Raw genomic sequence first — 25,759 nt, 5'->3', positions numbered from 1 at the left:
TAAGATACAATATATTGTTGCCACATAAGAGTCCACTGATGAGTTTAGTTTAGCTTATGGTTTTATTTTGGTCCAGATTCTTTATTTTCAATCATTCTGTTGTTCACTCGCTTCACCGTAAGTGAAGTCCATGATAATGATCGTCACTGCTTCTCTTTCTCTTGTGTGTGAAGCACATGGCTGTTCTGGGCACATAGTCGTTATGATTCTTCCAAGACACTCAAGTCTTTCTGGAGACATATCATCCCCATAAACGTCTGTAATGAGCAGGGCGAAATAATTAAACATTCTAGAAAGACATAAAATGTAAAGTCAGCTCTCTCAGCAAGGATTATTTCCTGGTATCAAAATTATACACATATCCAATGTTCTTCTAGAGCTCTACATTGTAGCCATATTTATAAATATATGTTAAAATATATGCCCATTAAATATATTTATATGTATGCTGATGTTAACGTATATGCACACTAAACATACTTCCATAGAAGAGCTCACACTGTGTTCTTCAGCCTAAGCCTTCTTTTCCCTTATCATACCTTGAAGATGGGGATGGACTCTAGGGTCAGGCTGATTGGGTCTTTCACTTACTGAAAGGTCACCTTAGGCAGGTCACTCACTGGTTTTCAGTTTCTCTATCTGTAAAATGGTGATAATAATAATATCTACTTCACAAGGTTGTTGTAAAGATTAAATAGTTAATACAAAGAAAGCGTTTAGAACAGATCAACCCTCAACAATTGCTAGCCACCACCACTATCATTGGGCTTCCCTGGTGGCTCAGCTGGTAAAGAATCTGCCTGCAACACAGGACACCTAAGTTCGATCCCTGGATTGGGAAGATCCCCTGGAGAAGGGAATGGCTACCCACTCCAGTATTCTGGCCTAGAGAATTCCATGAACTCTATAGTCCATGGGGTCACAAAGTCAGACACGACTGACTGAGTGACTTTCACTTCCCCACTCTCATCATCTTCATCATTGTTATCTTTACATAAATGTTATTTTTCAATATCAGAATATCCTATCCTTCCTCATTCTCCCTAATGGCTGAGTGATGATTATGGCATGCTTTATTTAACTTGTTCTTTGAATATTTTACATTTAAACTAAGTAATTGGACACTAGATCTAAGATTCTGAAGACACAATTCTAGTCTGAGTAACTTGGGCAAATACTTTCATTTTTTTGCATCTTAGTATCCTCCTTTGTAGGATAAGGGGTCAGACTTTTTAAATAATATTTGCCACCTTTAAAATTCCCTAGTTGAGTGTTTTTGCATGTCAAAAACACTGTGGGAGGGGAGGGGAAAGAAATCTCAGAAACTTTACACATTCTATACTGGATATAAGTCATACATAAATATCTTATCCACCTTGTAACTTTGAGTCTATTTCAAGTCAACTGAATATAATTCAGCCAAATACACCTGTGACTTCGGCAGAGTCACAAAAATTCCCCTCATGTGGCTGAGAAATATATCATATCCCTAGTCTGAAGATTCTTGTGATGGATAAGTATAACATTTTTATCATTACATAGGGCATTCATAAGAAAAGTAAGGGTCAAATAATAAAAAGAGGGTCTTTAGGTGATGTAACTGGCCCTTGTTTTATTCTAGGGAGTTATTTTCTGTTGCTTGCTTGCTTCTTAGATGCTAGTTGAGTTATTAACTTGGAGTGTTTGGAATACACCTTCTTTTCAAGCACAACTATTGTGGACATTTAGGACAAATCATTCCAAATGTGCTGAAAAGAACTAAACATATGCTAATTCAAGACATGGTCTTTTCCTGGTGGAGTAGGTATAACTCCTTACACACTAGAGAGAAATTAAACAAAAAAAATCAACAGAATGTGATTGGCTAGAAAGAGGACTGAAGAGTTGTGTGTTTTTCTGTTTTTTTTTTTTTTAAGCTCTTTTGTGTTGAATGGCTCTCTTTTGTAAAGGAGGTGGAACTGGATCTCTTACAGAGCTATTTTAGAGAATAACTGAGCATTGGCTGAGCAGAGTGGGTGAGGGGAAGTGGTCACCAAATGGGGTATCCTGTTTCTCATTATCAGGACAATTATTTCTGACAAATTAAGCATGACAGTTAGTGGTCCTCTTAACTCTGAGGAATAATCATTAAATGGGTTTAAAATAGCTAATTATTGAAGTAGTTTAAAACTGTTTACTCAACTAATTTAAAGTATGTAAATTCCTTAATGCTTTCTTTGGGCTCTAGAAGCTAGAAGCCTCTGGACAACAAATTGTACCCCAATTAGATTATATTTTGCTCACTGGCAATTAGGTCTGAGGGCCCTGGGAGAATGGGCTATATAAGTAGGGAGATTTCATTTCAGTTGGAAAAGATCCTGGAACATTGCAGGAAAGGATAGACTCATTAGCTATTTAGAAATATAATATGCTGGAGCTATGATGCCTGTCTTAGATCATTCAGACTGCTATAAAAAAAAAACAGACTGGGTGGTTTTTAAATAAAATAATTTTTTTGCTCACAGTTCTGGAGTCAGATCGGAGTGCCAGCATGGTGGACGGAGGGCCTTTTTCTGGGTTGCACACTTCTTCCTGCATCCTCACGTGGTCGAAGGGGCCAGGGAGCTCTGTGGGATCTTTTCTACAAGACCATGGATCCCTCATGGAGCTCCACCCTCATGATCTTACCCAACCATAATTAGCTCCCAAAGACCCCACCTACTAATAATAACATCACTTTTGGGCATTAGGATTTCAACGTATGAATTTTCAGACCATAGCAGTGCCTTAAAGGTTTTATTTTGGTTTTTGTGACTTGGGACCCTTGTCACACTGAAAAACTGATTTTTCCCAGATCTTCAGGCTCATGGTGCTTGATGACAATGCTGTTCGCTATCTCTGATGGGGACTACTGAGTTCATCTCAGATGAATAATGCCAAGTTCTTATTTGTTGAGAGAGGAAAAGTAGTGTTTGTATAATGAGATCAGACATCATGAAAACGTGGCAAGGAGAACAACAATGTGAATACATACGCATACAATTTCTTTATGTCTGTAAATTATTAAAATGTTATATCTGAGGTAGACTTGCCAAAGCTGCTACTTTTTCTCTGCACCAGCTAGAAGGAACTTGTATACAGTTTTCTCTCCCATTACCTCATCTTCTCTTTGCATCCCCTTGCGATAAATGCATGTACGGTTGGTATAAATGTGTCCTTAATATACTGGAGCAAAGGCCTCCACCAACCAGATCAGGTAACTCTTTAATAGACACATTTACTTTCCTGAATCTGGAGACTAGATAGCTTAGAACATTCACACTATCTGTGCCAATCTTAACTTTCCTTATTTAAACTGAAGAAGGTTTGTGCAGTGTGACCCTGTCTTACAGAAGCTGGGCCTATGGAGAGCGTTAGTCTGATCACACACTCCCCAGCCCTCCCCATAAGAGAAACAATCTTTTGTTATTTTATATTAGCCCCCAAATCCATCCTGCTATTTTGACACCAATACCTGACTGTAAGGTTGCAGTTGCAGTGTATACCAGGTGGGTAAGTTAGAGGGGCCACTGATTTTCACAACATCATCATCATCTTCTAACAGTGAGACCACAAAAATTGACTCAGAAGTGGCTCTACCGCCAATATACTGTCTTTCTTTGTTTCCCTTTCTCATTTATAAAATGGCAAGAAAATTTGTATTTTGAGTGCCTGCTCTGCAAAAATAAACAATACTTTTGGTTTTCTAACTTTTAAACTTAGATTAAGAATGTTAAAGTAATGCTTTAGATCATGCGTGACATGATTTTTGGAATATTAAATATATTTACTCTTGTACTGGTTTCTGATTTGAAACTGGTCAGAAGTGGGATGTGGTGTTTCTCCATCAATCTGTTATTGCCTAATATTCTTAGTGTGTTTGCTTTCTGCCTGTGAAAGGGATTTAGGCTTTTTAAAAGCACACATATTATTTAGGAAGCACAATATGTCATAATTAATAAATGCAAATATGAAGCGAAAGATAAATGAATTCTATGCAGCCTATGAACAGTCTTCTTGTTGAAGTCATTTACCATGTACATTGAGCTTTGGGTGTATTTCAGTACTTAGCTTGCCTCCCATCAGAGTCTACCCCTAGGAACTGGACCACTTCAAAGCCATTGCCTGTTACTTCATTCATCATACAATTTTAGAGAGGTTTGCAGGTTTTGGGCCCTGACTCAGTCTATGTGGAGGAAAAATCCCCCACATCCCCCTTGCCTATAGTTTCACAAAGGATTAAACAGATAAAAAATAAGCAAAAAATGCTCTGATCTATGACCAAAATGCTTAAGATAAAAGATGAGCAGACATTTAATCAGAGTGCTTAGAAAACAAACACAAAATCATGTTTCATGCCTTTGCCACCATCATTTATACAAATGTTTTACATCTTTGTTTTGCTTTTTGTCCTTAAAAGACCTTAATGAACCTGCACCATGCCTGTTGATTTTTTCTTCTGATAACAGGTTGTTTGAAGAACCTCAAGGAACTCAATGTGAGTTTCAACCATCTGAAGAGCATTCCTCCAGAACTGGGAGACTGTGAAAATCTAGAGAAACTGGATTGTTCTGGAAATCTAGAATTAACCGAGCTCCCTTTTGAAGTAAGAAAGAAACATTTTTGCATGGTGATTTACTTTTACTTGGTTTGTGACACGGAATGGTCTGTAATATGGGAACAAGTTTTAGAAGATAAAATCCATCTTTACTTAAGTCACATTTTCATGACATTTTAATCATCCTAAACCAGCTAATATAAAGTCTTTAGAAATGTGCTTACACTTGGCTACAACTCAAATTTAATTTCAGAGCCGCTATCAAAAGAAAACTAGGCAAAATAAATCCTATTTTCATGCAAGGTATTTTTATCTAATGTCTATTTAATATGTGATGCCTGATGTCCATAATGCAGATCCCAACTTGTTTACCCATAATGTAGAAAAAAATTGGAAACAATTGGAAATAAATAAAGTGGATAAAATTTTTAAAAATTTAAATGCAGATAAGTAAAATAGCCCATAGATATGATTCGAGAAGTCCATTAATTAAAAAATATCCATTTGTTTCTTTTTTGTCTGTATTCATTGGGGAAATGATTTTAAATTATTTTCTGATAAAATGAAACAGATGAAAGTCAACAGTTTTTGTTGTTAAATAAAACTCAACAAGCTTCTTGTGCTTGAAGAGCAATAAGGATCTCACAAATCCTGCTGCTAATGAATAGGCTAAAAATAGTGTCGCTGGTGAGGCTCTGACAAGGCCCTGGCCCCTGACTCTGTCTAGTCCCGGAAGGCGTATTCTTCTTCTTTCCTGGAAACTTCTGGGTGAGAGGGAGTGTCTGCTTCCACTCTAGCACCTGTGTGACCCGGGACATGCCGAGGGATGGTCCTGGTGAGGGGCACAGCCAGGGCTCAAGATTTTCCCACAAGCTTCTCGTTCCCCAGTGCTCCCATGTTTACAGAGAGGCCCAGTCCTCTCCCAGATGTGCAGGCTGGCAGCAAGCCAACTCACCTTTGACCTCTCTTGCTCCCGTGCCCCATGTCCACTCCATGAGTAAGTCCTGTTGGGCATGCCCTTCCGAATAACAGTGGAGATTTCTGATCATTTGCCGTGTCTCTTTACCAATTCAAGTGTGAGTCTCCTGAAGACTTGCCAGAACCCATTAAAACAGGCTTCGCTAGGTCATACTACTCTTTGAGGCTTACACTCTGTCTTCTCTGGCTTTGCACGTGCTGTTCCCCACCTGAGTGTCCTCCCCAACCTTTCCACCTGTCAAGGAACCTCAGGACCCAATTCAAACACTCCATTCTCTGTGACTCCTTCCTGACCCCTGACTCTCACCTCACTCCTTTCTCTGTTACTGAGTGTTGCAAATTGGAAACTTCTTCACACTAGTTCTTACTACATAAATTAGCCTTGCTCATTTATGAAAATATAAACACCTCAAGGGCAGCCACTGTGAGCTATTCGTCTTATTACCCCTAGAAGGTAGCACAGTGAACAACACACAACAGGTGTTCAGAATATATACTGTATTTATCTGTTTTGCATATGTTCACATAAATGCCTTTGGTAAGAGACGTCAATCTAAAAATTATTAGTTGAACTTAATTCCCACTGTTAAAAACTAATTAGACACAACGTTGTAATAAATCAATGCTACCCCAATAAATTAAAAAATTAAAAAGTAATTAGAATATTTTGTTATTCCTTCCTAGTTAAGTAATTTGAAGCAAGTTTCATTCGTAGATATCTCAGCAAACAAGTTTGCCAGCGTCCCGATCTGCGTCCTGCGGATGTCTAATTTGAAGTGGTTGGATATCAGCAACAATAACCTGAGTGACCTGCCACAAGACATAGACAGGTAGCTACTTGCATTCTGAAGGTGCAGGACATGAACTAGTCGCTAACATTTCAAACATGCCCGACACATGAGTGTTTTCCAAGATCAACTAATTTTCCAGAGTTTCTTGGTTCTGAGAAATTAGTTTGGTTCTTTATAGAATAAGACAGTTGTCAGTCTACATCATACAGATACATGTACAGCTGACCCTTGAACAATGAGGGACTTAATCTGCATATAATTTCTTGTTGGTCTCTGTACCAAGGGTTCCTCTGCATCTGCAGATTCAACCAACCACAGACCCATGCAATACTGTAATATTTACCATTGAAAAATATCTGCATATGAGTGGACTCACGCAGTTCAGACCTATGTTGTTCAAGGGTCAACTGTATATATATATATATACATATGTATATATACAGTTTAAATGCAATATATATACGCATATACACACACACAATTTGAACACATCTTTGTTTTACTTTAGTCCTTTAGTCAGTAGAATGGAAGCTTAGCTTTCCCTTACTCCCTAGGAGTGGAAAAGTAAATTCATTATGTATGGAATAGAAACATTTCATTCTATATAGGCTATCAGGATAATTTTTATCAGTTTCATTTATTGCTTTATTATACATAATGTTTCAAACAAAATTGATATGCTTAGTAAGGTTTTTAAATTCTCTCCTTGCAGCTATTTCATTTTTTAAAAAATAACTACTGTACAGAATCATGTAAGATAGATTCATTCATTTATTCAATTAGCCAATATTACTAGGCTTCTGTACGGCAGGCCCAGGAAGTGGGCTGAGTTCAAGTGTGGATGAAACAAACTTTCTGGCCTCCGGGACTCCATAGTGTTCATCATAAAGTAGAATAGTAAGCTGTTGGGACACAGGAACTGAAAATGGCTTGGTCCTGAACACCATCTCATGACCTTTCTCTACTCCTGGGACATGTGATGTATATGGATTCTTTCCTGGTTTATGAGACTAAGTGGGAATTGTTTTAGTTTGAAACACAAGGGGAACTTTGTGAAATATTTTGTGGGATCAGTCAAAATTTTGCAGATGAGTGAAATAAAAAGCTAGAGAGGCAGGCATTGAGCTAGAAGACAATGGAAAACAGAGAATAACATATTTGGACCATATTTTGCTCATTTCCTTCTTACTCTGCAGGTTTATTTAAAGTTAAAGTACGATGAGAGAATAGTAACTGTGTTCTCACAAGAGGAAATACGTTACCAAAATTTGTTTATTCTCACTGCAGCTCTAATATGATTTCTTTCCCATATCTACCTGTGGGAACAGAGTAGATACTAGATAGAATGGCAGATACACTGATTTTATAAGTTCCATCATGGCCTACTGTATATTGTGTAATTTGCTTATCCTGCTGCTATATCTGTATCTTCCATTGCCAATTAATTCAGTAAAAACTTAAAAAACAAAGAACCCAAATCGTGTCACCCCGTATGACTTTATTTAAATCCTGTAGCCAGTTTATTCTTATAAGGGTCATATATGAAAAACAAACTAAGTAGGGATTTCCTACTAGAATTTATCTGTAATTCACTTTTCTTGGCTGTGAGGCTAAGTCCTTGAGTTCTAATCCCTTTCACATCTTCTTAGGCTAGAAGGACTGCAGACCTTTCTCCTGTACAAGAACAAGCTCACCTACCTTCCTTATGCCTTGCTTAACCTTAAGAAGCTCACCTTGTTAGTCGTCAGCGGGGACCACTTGGTGGAGCTCCCAACAGCCCTCTGTGACTCCTCCACTCCTTTAAAGTGAGTAGACGGCCCAGTAGAGACCCATTCAGACACAAGGTAAGAGCGAGGAGCCCCTGGAGCCTGGGCCTCCGTCTCAGGAACCATGTTCAATGGTTCTCCTACTCGGAGAACAAGAAATTCTGGCGCTTTCATATGGAATTTTGAAGTCTTTGGCCAATGGCATGGGGAGGTATAGCTCAAAGGATTTCTGGATAAATGCTACCTGCTGGCTGAAGGCACAGAGGGATATGTGCCCAGGGCACGAATACACACACACACACACATAGATAAATACATATAAAGTCATAAGTAACATATAAAAAGGAATCTGGATTAAGCCACAAATTAAATATGGGAAGGAGGCTATAAAATGAATGAGAATTGCCAGGTTAATGATGATAACAACAATAGATACATGATGATGTACTTAACCTCTGTCAATCTTGAGACCCCATTAAGATGAGGGGGAAAAAATGTATAGACCCACAACGATGAAAGAAGCAGTTAAGGCCCTCACAGAATGAGAGGTCCCAACACATTTCTGGGAGATACTCAGCAGAGGCACACTGGTGACTGATGGAAACAGGATGAAATAGGCTGAAGCTCAGAGGGCAAACCGAGAGATGAGCCATATCCTGGAGGACTCCAAAGATGCGTGGTAGTCGGATTTCAGGTATGGAAGGTGTAGACTGAGCCACGGTGCTAAAAACAGAAAGAGCAAAAGGAAAGCTTCATACAAACGGGTGATCCCCGGCCTTCCAGATCTCCTTGATTTCATTGGGCAGATCACTCAGCACCAAGAGTCTAGCCCACTGATCCAAAGTGTGAGGTTTGCTTTAGGGAGGCCCCGAGGGAATGACCCTGGACTTTTGTGTTTGGAGATTCCCCAGGAGACTGATTTGCTCCCTGAGTGGTCAGCCACAGCAGGGCTGTCCACCGGGCAAACGCTGTCTGCATATAAAGATGTCCAGACAACATTTTGCTGTCTCATTTTCAAAATACGAAGGTATCTGTAAGACTTACCAGATAATTGTCACAAACACACAAATATTATAAACTGGTTTTCAATTCTAGAATCAAACTGCAAACAAGATAGAAAAGTTAAATGTGGTTACAGATCGGAACGTGGATGGTATTGACGTTAACAGTGTAAAACTACACAATGTCTGTGATGTGCTTTGAAAGGCTTCAAAAAATCAGGTGGCTTGATGGGTGGCTAGAGGAGTGGGTAGATCAGTGGATGGGGATGTGATAAAGCAAGTACAGTAAAGTGTTTAATGTGGAACCTAGGAGTGGGTACAGGGGTGTTCATTGTAACATTTTCCAACTTTGCTGAATGTTTGAAAAAGTTTCATAATAAAATGTTGAAAAAATAAAAGTATAGGTAAAAATTGGGAGGGAGGAAGGTTAGGGAAATAGAGGGAGTTGAAGATAAGGGGAGGAATACCTTCACCTGATTGAACAACATTCAAGTATTTTTCCATGGTAAAAGATAATTTCAAATAGATTCAGTAAAAACAGTGATTGACCAATGACAAATTTCTTTGAGATGGGAGAGGAGCGAAGGGGCAGGGTTGCTTTACATAAAAAGTATCATTGTGCTATTCAAATTTTAAGATATGTACAGTGATTACTTTGATAAAAAAATGAAAGATGATAAAATATAGGTATATGTCTTATTTTTGGATTAAAAAAAGTGATAAAAATTCAATGAAAGAAATTGCAAATGAAAAGTTAAATGGATCTATGTACATAAGAAGTAAAGCCTTTTTGCTTTCCCCATATTTAGCTATTAAATAAAGTTAAAAGGAAAATTAACTGGGGTATATATATATATATATATGTATATATATATAAAGCTAACAGCTATGTGGCTGATATCATAATATACACATATATGTATATTCGTAATATAGGTATGTAACATCTCTTCTACAAACCAAAGCAAGTAGACTAAATTCCCCAAGACTTAGTAGGGCCTACAATTGCAATCAAAGACTGTTTGAAAGATTTCCTATTTTGAATAGAAATATTTGTAGAATCTTTCACTAGCTATGTGGCTGATATCATATATATACACATATATGTATATTCGTAATATAGGTATGTAACATCTCTTCTACAAACCAAAGCAAGTAGACTAAATTCCCCAAGACTTAGTAGGGCCTACAATTGCAACCAAAGACTGTTTGAAAGATTTCCTATTTTGAATAGATATATTTGTAGAATCTTTCACATCAAAAGATCTTTCAAAATTGTGAAGAAATTAGGTCAAATGCCATTTTGGCTTGTCTCCTTTAGCTTTTTTTTTTTGTCACAGTAGTCCATATTTTAAATATTTCTTTGATGGGGATTTCATCTGAGCCCTTTTCAACATAGCCACAACATTTTAAGAGTTTGCTGTCACTAACTGGGAGTAATATCAAACATAGTAAGGCATCATATCTGATGGAGAGGTTATTGTTCACCTCATGCCCACTGTCCGCTGTCTGTGGCTAAGTACCTCTCATCTTCCCAACAAGCCTCTGCACAGTCTGGTATAAACTGAATCCAGTAATCCTACTGGCTTTCTGCACGGTGAAATCCCACTGGTGACACTATTATGTGGTCATCTGTGACTTCCAAGAAGAAGTGAGAAATTGGGATTTAGTGCCACAAAGGTTGACTTCTGAGGTTTTTGCACAATTACAAGTGCACAGCTGAAAGTGGTGGTATTTTCCATATTCTCTTGAATAGATTTGTAAGTCTTAAGGACAATCCTCTTGAGAATACCCAGTGTCAAGATGGTGATGAAATGATGGAGAGTGAACGAGATCGCCAACATTTTGATAAAGAATTTATGAAAGCCTATATTGAAGATCTTAAAGAAAGAGGTAGGTTATTCATATGTAAAATTATTTAAAATGAGTGTATGGAATTCCAGTCACTCATGCAACACATTTATTGCTGTAAGCCAAACTAAATAAAACTTGATTGGTTAGGGGCAGGTTACTTTGTAAATTATTTTCTATTTACCAAAAAAGAAAAAGAGAGAGATACATTTCCTTTCGTTAAATAATCAAAATTTCCTAGTGTATTAGCCTGCTTAATACATCCTCAACCATGTGACAGAAAAGCCGGGAAACATGCCAGATGTGAAGGTTGCATTACTAACTTTATGTGGGATTGTAATGAAATGATATTGATAAAATAGTATTTTAATTAATAGAACAGAAGTTTCCGTGTCAAAATCCATTTAAATTTAACTTCTAAAAAAGTCATCTGTTATATAAATCAAAGTATACCTGTAAAATATCACAAAAGGAAAAAACAAAATGACAGATTAGTGTGTGTATGCCAAGTCGCTTCAGTCATGTCCGATCCTTTGCGACCCTACATACTGTAGCCCTCCAGGCTCCTCAGCCCATGGGGATTCTCCAGGCAAGAATACTAGAGTGGGTTGCCATGCCCTCTTCCAGAGGATCTTCCTAACCCAGGGATCGAACCCACATCCCTTACATTTCCATTGGCAGGCTGATTCTTTACCACTAGTAACACCGGGCAGATTAGTAAGTAGATGCATTTAGTTTTGGTTTTGCATAACTAAATGATACAGAGGAACGGGGCAGTCACAGTAGCTCAGGAAAAGGTGACGTGTTTTCCCCAGTGGCTGTTTCCAAAGTGTTCCAGAAGCCTTAGAACCCCTTCCTCCTGTCAGAAACATAGACTCAAGGAAAGGCATCAATTAGTCTTTGTTCTTTTTTGCTGCCTCTTTTCTTTTTTTTCCTTTTCTGAGCGTGGGTGCCCACAAGTTATCTCTTAATTTTTCCAGTTCTCTTTTTTTTGATAAGCTGGGTACAGACCTGAATGAAAGATGTCGTGCATGTGGATTTAGGGAGGATGTAGCCCTGGCCCCGTGACTCTGAAGACAAGCACTTGGGGACAGGTTCCCTCAGTCACTCTCAGAAAGTATCATACATGTGAGCTTATTGCTCCCTTGTTAGTGGGTATCTGAAGATGATAAGTCACATTCAGATATTCAGGTATCTCATGACATTAATGAAAAATACCATTTATTGGCAAAGTAAAATTTTTCCAGTTAAAATAAGAAAATTTCTATACAGTTACCTCTCATGTGTTTGTCCATCCTTAATCCTGAATCCTGAAATGTTATGAAATAAATTAGAAATTTATATTAAACATGAAACTGAAATACCAGAACCATTTATTTGTCAAAATTTATCTTTGGGTTGTATAATTTTCCTCTTGCAGAAAACTTTCTTGTATTTTATTCATTTGTTCATAATTCTGTTATAGTACTATTATAAAAATGTAAGAATGGATTAGAGAAAACAGGTATTAATCTTTCCATCTATGTGGCCAGCAATAAAAATGGTTTGATTTTAAAAGTTAACTTTAGTGATAATAGGTTTTGAATCCATTCATTGGTTTCTAAATAATTATCATAATTCTATCCTTCTTATGGGCTTCCTGGTGGCTCAGTGGTAAAAGAATCTGCCTGCAATGCAGGAGATGCAGAAGATGTGGGTTCGAATCCCTGGGTAGGGAAGATCCCCTGGAAAAGGAAATGGCAACCCACTCCAGTATTCTTGCCTGGGATATCTCATGGACAGAGGAGCTGGTGGGCTGCCGTCCACAGGGTCGCAAAGAGTCAGACATGAATGAGCAACTGAGCATGCATGCACACACTCACGCATCCTTCATATATTCATATTAGGTTGCACTAAATGATATTGCCAGTATTCAGCTGTGTATGACCTACAAAAATGGTGATTTCTTAATAGATCAACCTAGATGTGGTTGGACATATGCTTTGAATTTTTTTAAGTTTCTTTCTTCTTCATCGTGCTATCTTCTCTCTTTTCTCTCCTTCCCTTTCAGACTAATGTCTGAGTTAGAGAGTTCATCACTGTAAGGAAAAGAACGTAGATTTAGTGGGACTTCCTTGGCGGCCCAGTGGTTAAGACTCTGCCTTCCAATGCAGGGGGTGAGGGTTCAATCCCTGGTTAGGGAACTAAGATCCCACATGCCGCAGGGTGCAGCCACAATAAATAAATAAATAAATTTGTTTTAAAAAGTAGATTTATCGATATGATTTTAGTTTTGGAATAGAAAGAGGTGTACACAAATGCATGTGAAAAAGACTTGTAGGCTATCAATAAAAAGTTAATATTTAAAAAAAAAAAAAGTAGTTTGGTGAGTCTGTGTGGATGTCCAACTTTGTATGATTCAAGAATGTTGAAGAAGTGAGGCCTCTCCCTGGTCCTCACACTTTAGTGAACATGAGAATCAGCTACAGGCTCCACTTTCAGAATCTTTGAGTCATCAGGTCTGGGGTGGGGTCTGAGAATGTGCATTTCTCAGAGGTTCCCAGGTGATACTGATGCTTTGAGTCTGAGAACCATTGGTATAGACCAGCCTTTGAAAAACTTTGGCTGTGAAGAGAGAAAGAGTGTGCAGTAACCAGGGAAGAGCAAGAATGATAAAATGATTATTAATAAGATGGTGCTTGGTTTAGGAATAGCCCAGACTTCTCTTATAAACCATATTCTCTTCTACCTGGCATCTATAGTTCTTGGCTGTATATTTCTATTTTATCAACTTTTATTATTTTAGGCTCATACAGTTTCCAGTATGTTGATGTAGCTTGTGTAAGGTGGTTGGAAAGATTACAAAAGAATGAAAATTAATAATAAGTTAATCTTCAGGACTTCCCTGGTGGTCCAGTGGTTAAGAATCTGCCTTCCAAGGCAGGGGATACAGGTTTGATATCTGGTTGAGGAACTAGATCCTATATGACACATAGCAACTAAACTTGCGTGCTGCAACAAACACACAGAAAAAAAAAGAAAAAATATATATAAATTTAAAAATTAAAAATCAATCTTAAATAATGCATTCTTCTATCTTAGGTCTAAATATCTGTGAAGCATGACTACACATTTGTCGTGATTGACTTAATGGTGATAAATAAATGCATTTATCTCTATACTTGGAGTATGAAATGGCAATAATTTGAATTTTGCTGTAGTTACACTTCATAATAAGATGTGGAGTGGTTGAGTATATATTTTTCTTTTTGTTGCAGAATCTGTTCCCAGCTATACCACCAAAGTATCTTTCAGCCTTCAGCTTTGATGTCATCCATCAGAAGACTACAGAATTTTCCTGACCTGTGGAGCTGTAAATCTTCCTGCTGTGGGTTGTCATAGAGAAGTAATGGCTTGGGCTTAAAGGCAAAGTCTAGAAACCATTGTCGTAGTTATTAGGAAAAATGACTTTCAAATTTCAAATATGTGAATACCTCTCTCTGTGGACTGGAGAATCGATAAGTGGGTTTATATATTGATATTTAAAGGTTCATTTGCATTTACTTGTTTCCAAATAATACACATTTAATGTTTTAAAAAATGTGTTATTTTTAAAAATTATCACTTAAAAGACCAAATTTTGAAGCTGACTGCATTGTTTTGGAGATCCAGGGATAAAGGGGTGTTGAAAAGAGTATTTATATTGAACTAGTCAGATGAGAGTTTATTTTGTTATTTTGAAAGAGTTTTAACGCATCGTTTCTTTTACTGAGGACGGTTTTCCTTGGGTTTATACAAATTGCTATTTTCGTATGTTTTAAGTTGTATTTTACCAAGTTTAGGCTTTCAGGAAAGACTTTAGGGATAACCTGGGCCTTGAAGGCAGAAGGACAGGCTGGATTGTCTGTCCAGGCACTGGGCTCAGGTGGTGCTCTGGTGGCTCTAGTGGAGGACATGTGGGCCTGGCCGGTCATGGGAAGCCTGGTGGGGCCTCCATGATGGTCAGCCTGCCACGAGTGGGCCTCCTGGGGGTCCCAGGATGCATGCCAGAGCACAGAGCAGAGGCATTGCCTCCGGGGACCCGTCCTCCAATACCCGTCATATAAGGTAGCAGGAATGACTAGTCCACACTGATGAGGAGTCCCTCGCAAGGCTTCCCTGAGGTGCCAGAGGAAGACTTTGCTCACGGGTGAGCCACTGCGGTCCAGAGAGCAGAGGAGACTGAGTTTACATGGGCAAAGAAGGAGTTCGTTAGGGGGCTTTGAACTTTGGTATCACATTATAGGATTTGGAGAAATTATACAAATATCTATTTTTATACTATTATCTTGGGCTAAAATAAACAAGATTGTGAATATGTTGAAGATAAGTTTAAACAAGTAACTTTTGTGACTAAGATGGAAAAATTGCATATATTCATATGTGTTAATATCAATCCAGTCCTCTGTGGTCTAGCCAAGTGCTGTCCAGTAGAACTTTCTGCTGTGAAGGAAGTGCTCTGCATCTGTGCTGTCTAATTTAGTAACTGACAAATGTATGTGCTTCTTGAGCTCTTGAACAATGTCTGGTAAATTTTCAATTACACTTAAATTTAAATAGCCAAAGGTAACACCATGTTGGACAGCACAAGTCAAGTCAGTTAGGTTTTTCAGAAGTTAATCAGGACTGCTGCTGCTGCTGCTGCTAAGTTGCTTCAGTCGTGTCCGACTCTTAGCGACCCCATGGACTGCAGCCCACCAGGCTCCTCCATCCATGGGATTTTCCAGGCAAGAGTACTGGAGTGGGGTGCCATTGCCTTCTCCGTAATCAGGACTAGAAATGAATGATTTTTATTTCTTTATCTGAAGAACCAAGGGATTAATACTGACACTCAATATTTTGTCTTCATAGGTTTAATCATACTTCTAAATATTTTATCCTCGACAGATATAAAGCAGACAGAACAGTCTAAAGCCACATAGTAATGGTTCCATAGAGCACTGCTTCAACTTAAAGGCAAACTCTGAGAGGTAGGTTAAGAGATGAAAAGAGTAGGAGAGTCTCTTTTCTCAATTAAATGAGAAGTCACTTTAATTGAACCTCAAACAGTTGTGTTTTTATTTATAGCACTTTACAAATATAATGCAAATTTATCAGTTGTACTATGTGAATGATTTTGGAATTTTATCTCATGCCACAGCATATGTTACATAACAGCCAAATGGAAAATGTACCTCAAAAGGGGGGAAATGAGGGCTTTCACATAAATTGACTGTCCATAACTCATGTAAAATTTATTTCAATAAAACCAGTCTTTTGTGCAAAAAAACCCCCTTAAATCGATGTTACATAAAAATAACTGAAAAAGTACTGAATACATTGATATGTAATTATTTCGTATTATATAACATCCCATAATGTTTATTATGTTTAATAACATAATTAAATAAATATAGCTTAAACATGAGGCTTGTAGAAATACTCTTTACTCATATAAATGTAAAAATGCAGAAAGATTCTAAAGTAGATTAAGTATCTTAGTGGAAATAAGAGCCATCTGAACATTTTACATGATGCATATGGATTGATTCATAATTTGGAAAAGTAATTTACGTAGAATATAGGTATAAATATTAAAGCAATATGAATGAAAGAAAATATAATTCTTAGAAAAATGTCCTGGTTCCAAAAGCTTATTATGATACCCATTTTTCATATGTTGAAAGTAAAGGGGTAAAGACACTTGGGTGAAATCATTGAGTAGTGCGTTTTAATTAATAACAAGACCTACACTAGATTTCTTGACTTTAGCTGTCTAGAACGACCATTTGACATGCTTGCCAAACACCAGTTTAGAGTAACTCAGGACTGTGAGGAGCAATCTCTGGAAAGCAGTTACTGTCTTCCCCTCCTATTCTTTCCTGCCTTGATGCATCTCCCTACTTTTGAATGGAAAGAAAACTTAGATACCTTTAGTGATTTTTTTTTTTAATTGAAGTGTAGTTGATGTATGATGTTGTGTTAGTTACAGGTGTACAGCAAAGCGATTCAGTTATACATATATTCATTCTTTGTCAGATTCTTTATAGCTTATTACAGAATATTGAGTAGAGTTCCTGTGCTCTACGGTAGGTTATCTATTTTATAATGTCTGTATGTTAATCCCAAGCTGCTAATTTATCCCTCCCCCCACATTTCCCCTTTGGTAACTGAAAGTTTGTTTTTGAAGTCTGTAGAGTCTGTTTCTGTTTTATAAAGAAGAGCATTTGTATTATTTTTAAAAATTAGATTCCACATACGAGTGATGTATGTGGTGTTTGTCTCTCTGTCTGACTTAGTTCTCTTAGTGTGATCATCTCTAGGTCCGTCCATGTTGCTGCAGATGGCATCATTTCATTCTTTTTTTATGGCTCAGTGGCACCCCACTCCAGTAGTCTTGCCTGGAAAATCCCACGGATGGAGGAGCCTGGTAGGCTGCAGTCCATGGGGTCGCTAAAGGTCGGACACGACTGGGTGACTTCACTTTCACTTTTTACTTTCATGCATTGGAGGAGGAAATGGCAACCCACTCCAGTGTTCTTGCCTGGAGAATCCCAGGGACGGTGGGGCCTGGTGGGCTGCCGTCTATGGGGTCGCACAGAGTCGGACACGACTGAAGCGACTTAGCAGCAGCAGCAGCATACACATACCACATCTTTATACTTTCCTCTGTCAGTGGACATTTAGACTGCATATGGTGCTGCAGTGAGCACTGGGGTGCATGTATCTTTTAGAAGTATGTTTTACATCAGATATATGTCCAGGAATGGAATTGCTGGATCATATGGTAGCTCTATTTTTAATTTTTTAAGGAAACACCATTCTGTTATCCAGCTTTCCTGGTGGTTCAGCGGTAAAGAATCTGCCTGCCAATGCAGGAGACGTGGGTTCAGTCCCAGGGTTGGGAAGATCCCCTAGAGAAGGAAATGGCAACCCACTCCAGTACTCTTGCCAGGAAACTCCCATAGACAGAGGGGCCCGGTGGACTACAGTCCATGGGGTCACAAAGGGTCGAACATGACCGAGCGACTGAACACACAAACTGTTCTCCACAGTGGCTGTGCCAATTTACATGCCCATCAATAGTGTAGGAGGGTTCCCTTTTCTCCACACACTCTCCAGCATTTATTGTTTGTAGATTTTTTGATGATGTCACACTTTCTGACCCATGTGACGTGATACCTCATTGAAGTTTTGACTTGCATTTCTCTGATAATTAGTGATGTTGAACACTTTGTCATGTGCTTTTGGCCATATGTGTGTCTTCTTAGTTATTGTTTTGTGGTGTACTTAGGTTTAAATGCTTATTTTATGGTATGTACATTGGTTTTATTTCTAAAAATTAGGAAATTACATCTGAGCTTTAAAATTTGTAATGGTGCCAAACTTTAGTGTTCGTAGGCAACTCAAATATCTCTGCTTAGAGTCTCCAGCTGTGTCATCAGAATGAAAAATTGAGATGCTTCTGTCATTTTATTGCAGTGTAATATAAATTACAGGAGAAGCAAATTACAGCTGAGTAGGCCTTAACTCATAATTCTTAGGAAGGAAAGCAGCAGAACCCTGGTACTGGGATCAAAGAAGATACGATGGTACACAGATGAATTTGCCTTGGCTGTGAAATTCACCAGGCGGACAGAGAGGACCCAAGGCTGAGCCTGCAGCGGTAGAGGTGTGGCTTTGAGGGGAGGAGGGACACTGTCTGGGGTTAGGATTTCAGTCTTTACTAATCAGCTGCTACACCACAATCTATTTTCACTTGTAACTGGTCAACCCCAGGTAGCTCCTGTAACTCAGGTACTAGTGATGAATTGGTCCAAAATAGATCTGGTTCTCACTGAGAGCACGTTTATTCTTGTGACTTTCTGAATATATTTGGTAACCTCCTGAAGGGACCGATAGTCAACACTGGAACTCAAGGAGCCCGGATTGCAAGGCCAGCTCCTTTACAAATGCACTCTACCATCCTGAGAAAAATCACTTCACTTTGGGGGAGTCTCATTTTCCCCACCTGCAAACAATAGAGGTGGAGAAGACAATCTTTAAGGCTGATCCCCACTTTAAGATGTAATGATTTGCTTCCACTAGGAACCCCCTTTTTAAAAACAATTTTAATTAAAAATTTTTGATTTTGCTTTTTGTTTTTGGCTGTGCTAGGTCTTCGTCGCTGCTCAGGCTTTCTCTCTAGTTGCGGTGAGCTGGGGCTACTCTCTAGTGTGGTGTGCAGGTTTCTCACTGTGGGGGCTTCTCCTGTGGTAGAACATGCACTCTAGGGCACGCAGGCTTCAGAAGCTATGGCACGTGGGTGCAGGAGTTGTGGCTCCGGGGCACAGGCTCAATAGTTGTGGCACAGGAGTTTTAGTTGCTCTGAGGCGTATGGGATCTTCCCAGACCAGGGATTGAACCAGTGTGCCCTGAACTGGCAGGTGGATTCTTTACCACTGAGCCATCGGGGAAGCCCTGAACCCCTTTTTATGTTAATGATCCAGCATGTCTTCCCACCTCACTGGTCACACAGCTTCCAGGTGTTTATGGGCTGTGGGGCCCCCCCATTTCTCCTACGTGCTTGTTTCTTAGGCATGTGTTTTCTCTGTCTTGTCCTGCTATTTATTTTAAGTCTAATAGCGACTTGTCTAATACAGGTATGTAGACTGTGCTCAAGTCTGTGAAAAATTTACCCACACATTTGGGTTGTGTTCCCAGTAGTTATCTCTGTGCTGAGTTCTTACAAATATTATTTCTGATATTGCCTTGGAAGATTAAACTTTCATCATAAAAAAAATGCATTGTCTAGAAATGCAAATCAAAAATACGATATCACCTTATACCATTGATATGGTGCTTACATGTTAAAAAAAAACATAAAATAAATGAAATAAATGTTGGCTAGAATGTGAAGAAATTGGAATCCTTATGTTGGGATTGTAACATGGTGCAATTACGGAACAGTTTGGAGGTTCCTCAAAAAATTAAAATAGAATTATCATATGATCTTGCAGTTCCACTTCTGAGTATATATCCCAAAGAGTTGCAAGCAGAGTCTCAAGAGATATTTGTGCACCAAGTTCACAGAAGCACTAGTTCCAGCATCCAAGAGATGGAAGCAACCCAAGTGTCTATCAACAGATGACTGGATAAACAAAATATGGTGCATACATAGACTGGAATATTATTCAGCCCCAGAAAGGAAGTGAAATCCTGTCACATACTACAACATGGGTGAACCTTGAGGGTATTATGCTAAGTGAAATGAACCAGTTACAAGAAGACAAACACTACATAATTCCACACATATGAGATATCTAAAGTCAAATTTAAAGAAACGGACAGAAGAATGTTGCTTAGCAGGGCCTAGGGGGAAGGAGAAAGGGGGAGTTGTTGCTTAATGGCTACAAAGGTTCAGTTTTGCAAAGTGATGTAGTTGTAGAGATTGCCCCAGAGGGAGCAGCCTGCAGGCCGGGTTGGACCAGACCACCCCTGTGCTTGTGGGAACCGCTGACACTGATGAGGGGGCAGACGGATGGAGAAGGGGACGAGGGTTAGGGAAAAGGAGCATTTGCTGTAAATGACTTTTGCTTTCATTTTAGCCACGTAAATGGGAGGATTCCTATTTCTACGTTTAAAAGAAGATGTGAGAATGAGTCTTAAAATACTTCTCATTAATCAGAACAGCAAACTTGTACAAAAACAACTGGATTTCAGAATCTAGCTGAGACTCCACGCTCAGGCTTCCACCCTTGGTCCTTCAGAGCAGGGTTCCCCCACCACCAACCACCCTGATGATTTTGGTTGTGCAACCCTGTCAATGAGAAACTGAACACACACACCAAATGGGTGTGTATTTATTTATCACATCATTATCCCATTCTGCTAATAACATACATTGCAAAACATGTGACAAGAAATAGTAAAGTACAAAGAATAAGTTAAATGGACCTTGGCAGGATAACTGCCCACCTTGGCGGAGCTTCCTGCCTCACCCCTCAGCCGTGTGTTAGTTCCTCAGTGGAGACCTGTGACCTAGAACCTGGATTTTCAGGCAAATGCTTTGAACAGCAAACACCTCCACAGACTGACAACAGAAGGTCTGTGCAAAGTATTCTGGTGAGAGGGCCCCCGGGTTGCATGAGATTTCCAAATGGTTCCATGAGCCATAAACGCCTCAGTCTCAGTTCTGCAGAGAATGAATGAAATTACAGTGTTTTTGTTTGTTTTTCATTGAGGTGAGCTTTACGTTAAATTAGCCATTTTTAAGTGAACACAGCAGTGGCATTTGGTGCATTCACAGTGTTGTGCAGCCATCACCTCTAAAATATTTTTGTCACTCCCCCAAAACACCATACAGATTATATAGTTGTCCACCATTTCTCCTTTCCCTGTGCTTTGATTGGCATCCCTAAATCTACTTCCGGTCTCTAGATTTACCTAATCTGAATATTTTGCGTCAGTGGGATTATACAGTAGATGACTGTGTGTCTGATTTTATAAACTCACCGATCAAGCTTTTGAGGCTCTGATAGTGACTGCTACCACAATTACAGCTACGATGATGATTATAATTACAATTAAAGTGAGGATGAAACAGCAGCAACCAATGCCTGTGCTCCTGGGATGCTGGGCTGGGTGGGAATAGAAGCTCTGATCGCAGGAGGAATCCTGGTCTCTTCTCTCCCTCTGGAAGCTGGTGTTCATTCTTGGGCTCCACGAAGTAGGGAGGCTCTCAGCTGGTGTGGGCTCAGGAAACCACGATCTGGGTAATACCTTCTTTTTCATCACTGCTTCCCCTCTGGTGCTTCCACTCGTGGGAGAAGGCATTTCAGCAGTGATCCCAAGGGTGGGCGAGCTTACTGTGGGAAAGGACAGGGCTACTGGTGACTGCACAGCCAGACCTATGTCATTCTGGACACAAACACCCTGCAGACATGCCTCGCAGTTGTCACTGTTATGTGGCCCTTTGAGAGCAATGGCCTTAATCATAGGACTCTTCACGAACTTAATTCCTTCTCTATAGCATTTCTTCAGAATTTGCAACACCAGGTTGTTCAGGATCCTTGAGATGTTCTCTTCTGTGAACTCGGGAACCTCAAACGAAGGCTGGGAGCACTTCTGACACCTCTGGGCAAAGACTCTCATCTTCACCTGCCCCCTGGATTCCCCCTCACTCCAGTGCATGTGGAAAAGGACCTGAACTTGGGCAGAGGCCCAGTTTCGAGAGCACAAGGAACACTGGAACCTATGGAGACAGAAGACAAGACCCATAACTTGGCTCAATATGACCAAGTTGTGGGCTGTGTGGGAAGGACACACAGAGACGTGATTTGATGGGGGTCGTGGATTAGTGGGAAGAAATCCTGAGCCCCATGTTCCTGTCTCCATCATGCCACCGACACACAGTGTGACCCACGGGTATGTCTGCCATGAAAACAGCAAATCACAAACCCTTGGAGCTGGAAGGGACTTTGGGAAAATTCCAAGTCCAGTGTAATCATTTTAGAGATGAGGCACACCCTGGAAACATGTCATGCCTGGAGACCCAGCAAGTGGAAGAGCCAGGACTGGAGCTCCAGTCTCTTGACCCCAAACCAAGGCTTCCTCACATGTAGATGTAAGTGGATCAGAGGCTATATGTACAAGAGCCCCAAGAACCCTGAACTGAAATCCACAAATAGATACAAGTGGATGTGGATAAATGCTGCAGTCTGAATGTTTGTGTACCCCCCAAATTTCCACGTTGGGATCCTAACACCCAAGGTGATGGTGTTAGAAAGTGGAGCCTTTAGGAGGTGATTAGGATGTGAGGGCAGAGCCCTGGGGACTCAGATTAGTGCTCCTACAGAAGCAAGCCGGCAGAGCAACTCAGCTCCTTCTGCCACGTAAGGACACAACAAGAAGCCTGTGGCCCAGAAGAGTAGCTGGCACCTTGATCTTGGACTTCCAGCCTCCAGACTGTAAGCAGTGAGCTGAGACTCTGCTCTGATGCTCCTCGCCCAGGAAAACATACACCACCAGGAGAGAAGAGCTCTGCTTCCTCTGCCTGGATCCTCTCCCAGAAAAGGGATTGAGCACGGCCCCAGTTCTGGGATGGGGCCCTAGGCCCCCACCCCCAACCCTTGAGGTTCCACTCTCCCAACTGGAAAAGAGAGGGCTAGACTTTGAATGACCTCAGAAGGTCCTATTTTTAAAAGACTCCATCAGACTTCTGCAGTGCTGCAGTGGATAGGAATCTGCCTGCCAGTGCAGGGGTCATGGGTTCAGTCCCTGGTTGGGGAAGATCCCACATGCCTCAGAGTATCTAAAGCCTGTGCGCCACAACTACTGAGTCCATGTGCTGCAACTACTGAAGCCCGTGTGCCTACAGCCTGTGCTCTGCAACAAGAGAACCCGCTGCGGTGAGAAGCCAGTACAAGAGCAGTGAAGACCCGGCGCAGGCAAAAATAAATAAATAGATAACACTGAGTTTTAAAAAATAAAAATAAAAAGACTCCATCAGCTCGGAGTAGAGAGGGCCAAGGTTTGCTGTGTGTTGCTCAGCTCCTCACCACCCTCCACCCCTTCTCTGAGGGGGTCTTAGCACACAGGGCCTCCCCCCCACAGACTCTGTGTTGGATCCCAGGTGTCCCCAAAGCAGGGAACATGTGCCCTGAGCCTTGCTCATCCAGCTCTCGTGTGGCTGAGCGCAATAGCCTCCCTTCCTCCCCTTCTCTTTTCCTCACTGCTTCTCACCACTCACAGCTTGTTTTTTCTCTCTCTGGGCATTAGCTCAGTCTTGCTTTCATTTTGCGGTTCAGTGTAATAAGGAAAAAAATTTTAATGAAGCTAAAGCATCTTGGATGATGGGCACCTTCCTGTAATCTCCAATTTACAAGCACGAGCAGAAGAAAAGTAATGAGTGTATGAAGTAAGAAGAAATGAGCAAGAATTTTCTGGAATATTTCCATCGCACTCCCTACTCACCGGGCGAAGGTCCGCTGCTGGTATTGTGCCCACCCTGGCTTCAGGATGTTAGGAAGAAGGCTTTTGTCCAGTGTGAGTTGCCATGTGTGACATGGCTTCACCTCCTGAATTAATTCCTGGAACACTCGCTTCCACACCTTCATGTCCAGATCCATCTCTGCCATCTCTGCCATCGCAGTGAGCTGGGTGTGGCAGTGTCTCCTGCCGGGAGCCAGCATGGGAGTTCCTACCCATGACAAGGTCATGTGGGAGAGCCCTGACGGGCAAGGCAAGTCGGGGCTTGAGAGGCCCCCTGGACCTGCCTGAGCATCTACCCCAAAACCAAAATCTGTCTGTTTTACTATTTCACAACTTTCACCAACTCTTCTGACATTAACAGAGGGCTATCCCCGACCACCTTTCTCTGTAAGAAAATCAACTTAAAATTCTGGTTAATAAGTCTCCTGGGCATAATAGGAGTGTTTCAATTCACTGTTTCATAATAGGAGTGTTTCAATTCAATTCAATTCAATTCAATTCTGATGACTTTCTAGCTTGCCTGACAGGTTTGTTCAGATTCCTGCAGCTGCACATGTGATTGTTCACAGCCTCCCAACCTCGAGAGGCACGGGAAGCTTAAGATAGTCTAACAATGCAGAGCTTCTCAGAGAGTTAAAATTGTTAGAATAGAACTAGTAGAGGATTTCTTTGTTGAGCTAATGCTTGCTGCCAAGTTTCCATATCCCTTACCTACTGTGTCCCTGGGAGTGTATTGATTAATATAGTTGGTATATAGAAATGTAAGTAGTAGCTTTAATGTTTGTAACCTTGGACGCTTGAGTTAATTCTTTTCTTGTTATAGCCCACCACACTTTTGCCCTATAGGAATGCAACTTTACCTAATGCTTTCAGAGGGTGGTGCCTGACTTTAGAATAATCACCTTTAGAGAAAAATAAGTTTTCTGAAGAAAGGGTCATAAAATGTTAACAGGCCTCCTGGCCAGAAGATGATGTAAATCACCTAAAGCTTTTACATATGATAAGCTTGCAGAAAGAAAGCCTGGCTTCGATAAGGATCAAGGACTGCTGACCTTGCATGACTCTAACCCCCCTCCCATTATCCTCTATGCACAACTTAAGGTATAAAAACTACTTTGGAAAATAAAGTGTGGGCCATGCTCATCAGGCTTGGTCTCCCCGTGTTATTTCTTTTTCCTTTTCCTTTTCAGGCTGATTCCCTGGAGCTCAGGGGCCCTCTGCATTCACTTTCCTGCCTGGGCTTCTAAGATCCACTCGAGAAGGTGCCTAAGATGGGGCACCTTCAGCTATTCGAGAGGGTGCCTGCGGCCTACGTGAACAGAGCAAGTCCCGTGCTGGGGCTTTATTGGCTTTCTGCGTAAACCAAAGAATATCAGCCTCTTTTCTCTCCTCTATTTTCTTAACTGCAAAATTCTTTCCTTATCTCTTTCTCCTTTTATCTATTCTTTCGCCAACACCGTCCTCCTGAGGGAATCCCTGGACCCAGCCGGGGCTGGACCCTGGCAGTCTCCCCGGCTCTGACGGATCTTGAGTGCGACATGAGGTTTCGTACTTTAGAAGAGCTCAGATCCACTCTCTCCTTAGGTCCCTGGACTGGGCTCCTGAACCAGGTCTTTGCCTCAGGGACAAAGGTCAGTTGATTCTGGCTCAGTTTCAAGTACAGGACGTGGTTCCACGGGGGATTTTAAAAGATGCGGAATGTGTGACTTCGTCCAGCGAAATATTACCAAAGGAGTGCCCTGGACTCCGTTGGGAGGGGCGAGTCTCAGCCTGACTCTGCTGTTTGCTCACCTTTAACTGGGAACACACCTTTCTATCTCCAAAGCC

At 40.5% G+C, this 25,759-nt stretch overlaps 2 protein-coding genes across 5 annotated transcripts in view; one reads left to right on the top strand and one right to left on the bottom strand.

Annotated features, from left to right (window-relative positions):
* LRRC2 (leucine rich repeat containing 2) overlaps positions 1 to 16,388 on the top strand; it is a 39,011-nt gene extending 22,623 nt beyond the window's left edge. The window contains exons 5-9 of the mRNA XM_027522602.1: positions 4,488 to 4,624; positions 6,239 to 6,384; positions 7,995 to 8,150; positions 10,869 to 11,005; positions 14,221 to 16,388. Coding sequence (XP_027378403.1) covers positions 4,488 to 4,624; positions 6,239 to 6,384; positions 7,995 to 8,150; positions 10,869 to 11,005; positions 14,221 to 14,270 — 626 coding nt within the window. The 3' untranslated portion in view covers positions 14,271 to 16,388. The remainder of the gene's footprint in view (positions 1 to 4,487; positions 4,625 to 6,238; positions 6,385 to 7,994; positions 8,151 to 10,868; positions 11,006 to 14,220) is intronic.
* Positions 40 to 24,077, bottom strand: RTP3 (receptor transporter protein 3). 4 transcript variants are annotated; one of them, XM_027522605.1, is made up of 3 exons: positions 23,915 to 24,077; positions 21,455 to 22,193; positions 40 to 257 (listed from the first exon to the last, which is right to left on the bottom strand). In XM_027522605.1, exons 1-2 carry the CDS (start codon positions 24,067 to 24,069, stop codon positions 21,458 to 21,460), a joined length of 891 nt encoding a protein of 296 aa, XP_027378406.1. In that variant the 5' UTR covers positions 24,070 to 24,077; the 3' UTR covers positions 40 to 257; positions 21,455 to 21,457. The 4 variants fall into 4 exon arrangements, with proteins under 4 accessions (XP_027378406.1, XP_027378407.1, XP_027378404.1 ...); XM_027522606.1 differs by lacking the exon at positions 40 to 257 and adding an exon at positions 8,746 to 8,834; XM_027522604.1 differs by lacking the exon at positions 40 to 257 and adding an exon at positions 20,781 to 21,134.
* Positions 24,078 to 25,759: the final 1,682 nt, after the last annotated feature.

Source organism: Bos indicus x Bos taurus, chromosome 22 (genome assembly GCF_003369695.1).
Source record: "Bos indicus x Bos taurus breed Angus x Brahman F1 hybrid chromosome 22, Bos_hybrid_MaternalHap_v2.0, whole genome shotgun sequence".
Classification (NCBI taxonomy): Eukaryota; Metazoa; Chordata; class Mammalia; order Artiodactyla; family Bovidae; genus Bos; species Bos indicus x Bos taurus.
The sequence above is the reverse complement of the archived record's forward strand: the minus strand, read 5'-3'. Positions and strand labels throughout refer to the sequence as shown.